This window comes from Petaurus breviceps, unplaced genomic scaffold (assembly GCF_028583685.1).
Source record: "Petaurus breviceps papuanus isolate PSGF00001 unplaced genomic scaffold, PetGlider_PUasm1.0 90822, whole genome shotgun sequence".
NCBI classification, from domain to species: domain Eukaryota; kingdom Metazoa; phylum Chordata; class Mammalia; order Diprotodontia; family Petauridae; genus Petaurus; species Petaurus breviceps.
The window spans coordinates 21558452-21561832 of record NW_027187351.1 but is presented as its reverse complement, the minus strand read 5'-3'; the positions used below and the strand labels follow the sequence as shown (position 1 = coordinate 21561832).

The 3381-nt window shown below is 36.9% G+C and overlaps 1 protein-coding gene across 1 annotated transcript; it reads right to left on the bottom strand.

Annotated features, from left to right (window-relative positions):
• Positions 1 to 2513: 2513 nt before the first annotated feature.
• Positions 2514 to 3012, bottom strand: LOC138148178 (small ribosomal subunit protein eS17-like). The gene has a single exon (XM_069070759.1). It carries the CDS (start codon positions 2961 to 2963, stop codon positions 2556 to 2558), a length of 408 nt encoding a protein of 135 aa, XP_068926860.1. The 5' UTR covers positions 2964 to 3012; the 3' UTR covers positions 2514 to 2555.
• Between the last annotated feature and the right edge of the window lie 369 nt (positions 3013 to 3381).

Genomic DNA, 3381 nt, shown 5'->3' with positions numbered 1-3381 from the left:
TTCCCTTGTAGGAAAACTGAACATCTGCTGAACCAAAATTTGGCCAACTATAAAATAAGCATTAGTGCCTATTTTGATCTGGGATTCTCTCTCTCCTCCACAATACATGCATCTTGTGCCACTGAGAATAATAATGCTTTTCTTTGTTTATGAAAATGGCATTACTGTTGATCTTGCTTCTCTTGAAGTAATTTGTATAATGGTTATAGATTTCAGTACTACTAAAGAATGTGCTTAGTAATATAGAAGCTTGACATATTAATTGTGGATACGATTAAACAGCATATATTTATGGTAGTAAATTTATAATATATGTGTGAACCTGTGTGTTGGAGTAGTTAGGTGGCACAGTGGATCAGGTGCCAGGTCTGGAGTCAGGAAAACCTGAGTTCAAATCTAGCCTCAGACACATATTAGCTAATTCATCCTGGGCAAGTCACTTAGCCCTTTTTGGCTCAGTTTTATCATTTGTAAAATGCGCTGTGAATGAAATGGCAAGTCACTCCAGTATTTTTGCCGAGAAAACTCCAAGTAGTGTCACAAAGTTGGACATGACTGAAATGACTAAACAACAAATGTGTTCATTACAATTTCCACATGTTCCTAAAAAAATGGTAACTGAAATTTAATATGCTTGCTCTATCTCATGGTCCAGATTCCCAAGTTTTTGGTTTGTAAAAAACAAAAAAAAAAATGGTCAAGGTTTAATATAGAGAAGAGTTGACCTCCAAATCATATCACTCAGACTTATTTTGCCCTCTCTCAGACTTCCTTAGAATAGGATCCAACTCTGCAAATATTAATTAAAGATACAAATATGCTGCAAGCATTTGGCACAATGCCTTCCATGGAAAGAAAGAAAAAAACAACAGAAAGGACTCACAGATGGCAGTTAATGCCCCAAAATACACAATCAAGGTTTTATTTTAGCTCATCACTCTCACACTCCAACTTAATATCTAATCTGTTGCCAAGGGTGATTCTACCCTTTTAACCTCTCTCTACTTCACTCTCTCCTCTGACACTTCCACTGTTCTGGTGTAGACCATCATCAGCCAATGAATGGACTATTAAAATAGCCTTCTACTTGGTCTACCTACTGCAAGTCTCTCTGCATATCAGTCCATTGACCACACGGCTGCCAAAATACTCTTTCTAAAGCAAGAGTCTGGCCTATCAACTCCTTAGTCATAAACTAGAGAAGCTCTATATTATCTTTAGGATTTTTGTTTGTGATTCAAATACCTTCATAATATGCCTCTTACTCTGAGCTTTACAGACCTTTTATATCTTACCCTCCTTATGCCCAACACATAGACCCCCTCCAAGATGCAGGAGCATTATCCTCTTTTGTGTTTCTCAAAAAAGATAATGTTTCCTCTAAATATAGGCATTTTCACTGGCTGTCCCCTATGAATAAAATGCTCTCTATCCTTATCTCCCCCTCCTTAATTCCCTGACTTTATTCAAGTGCCAATTAGTCACTACCCTAAGTGCTTCATTAATATTCTTGCATGTGACACAACAACCATATGAGGTAGGTGCTATCACTGATGCTATTTTACAGTTGAGAAAACTAAGACAGTTAGATTAAATACTAGTTCTACCATAGAGATAAGGTAATCATGCTATGGAAAATTCAACTCTACTATGAAAATTATTAAAAATTTTCCATTGTGGGGTGGCTAGGTGGCACAATGAATAGAGCACCAGTCCTGGATTCAGGAAGACCTGAGATCAAATCTGGTCTCAGACACTTAACATAAAGACTAGCAGTGTGACTTTGGGCAAGTCAATTAACCTCAATTGCCCTGTCCTCCAAAAAAGCAAAAAAAAAAAAATCCATTGAGGCCACATGTGGCTCTCTAGGTCCTAACATGTGGCCTTTGGACTAAATCTAGACTTCAAAGAACAAAACTCTTTAATAAAAAAAGATTTGTTATGTAAAACTTCGATTCAGTCAAAAGACAGCATCTAAAGATCTAGAACACCATATGTGGCCTCAAGGTCACATGTTCCACACCCATAGTATTAGCTATACTTAGAAATAAGTTCATTTAAATTGTGAAGGAAGCCACAAGGAAACTTTGGTGGAAATCCTAAGGATTGCAGCATTCATGCATTTAATCTAAATTGTGATAATTCCCACATAATTATAAAAAAAAACCCTCTAAATTTCTATTTCATGTCACTAAATAGTATTCTAATGACACACCTTATCGAAGTAAAACATGCCTATTGAGCTAATCTGGGTCATTGTTTCACTAGTCAATTTAAATTATATTTAGTATTTCCATTTTACACATATACATAAACATATGTGTGTGTGTGTGTGTGTGTGATTTGTAACCCTAACTCCCTTATACAATATGTTGGCTATACCTGTAAGATTTGAGTGACCTATAACTGATAAAAATGACATCCCTATGTCTATGTTACTAATAAAAAATTTTAAGTGAAAAGAATGACAGATACTGGAGCTCTGCAATGCAGTTTCCTTTCTTTGGGGGGGGGGGGAGTTCCCAAGTTTATTGGAAAGAAGGCAAAAGTAAATATTAAATAGCTCCTCTTGGTGTTTTGAAGTTCATCCCAACTGTGGGCTGGGTAACTTGCAGGTTGAACAAACTACCAAAGTCCAGGAGTTTCAACATTTCTTTGGTATCAGGGTCCACTTCAATGATTTCCTGATCCAAAGCAGAGACCTCAGGGATGTAGTTATCCCTCCTTTCTCTTTCTTCTTCCTTCAGTTTGATGGAGATACCTCTCACAGGGCCTCTCTGGATCCGCTTCATTAGATGAGTAACATATCCCGCGATCTTGTTGCGGAGCTTCTTGCTGGGGATGATGGCGATCTCCTCGCACACGCGCTTGTTGGTGTGGAAGTCATTACCTAGGAGGGTGTAGTACTTCTCAATGATGACTCGCGCCGCCTTCTTCACGGTCTTGGTCCGAACGCGACCCATGTTGGCTCCAGAGGGTGAAGGGCAATGCAGTCTCCTTTCAAACTAATGCCAAATAGAAACTGCTTTTTTAACCATTTAAATCCCTTCATTTTTTAGCTTCAGTTAATAGTTCCAGGCTTATTCTCAGATATATCATTCCACATCTAAATAACTAAAGATTTTAGATTCTGACTACCATATTTCAATTGTGTCACACTGGACCTATAACATAGCATCCACTAATAAATGTTTGTTAATTGATTGATATGTAGTCATTTATATTCATTTGACAAATATTTGACAATTTATCTAACTGTACTATTGTCTAAAGCATTTCTTTCTTTTTTTTCAAGTTTTCAAACAGTTAAATGTTTAGTTAAAGGCTGGATAAATTATAAGAATCAGATTGTCTTGCTTTATAATTTAGTAAGTAAAGGGG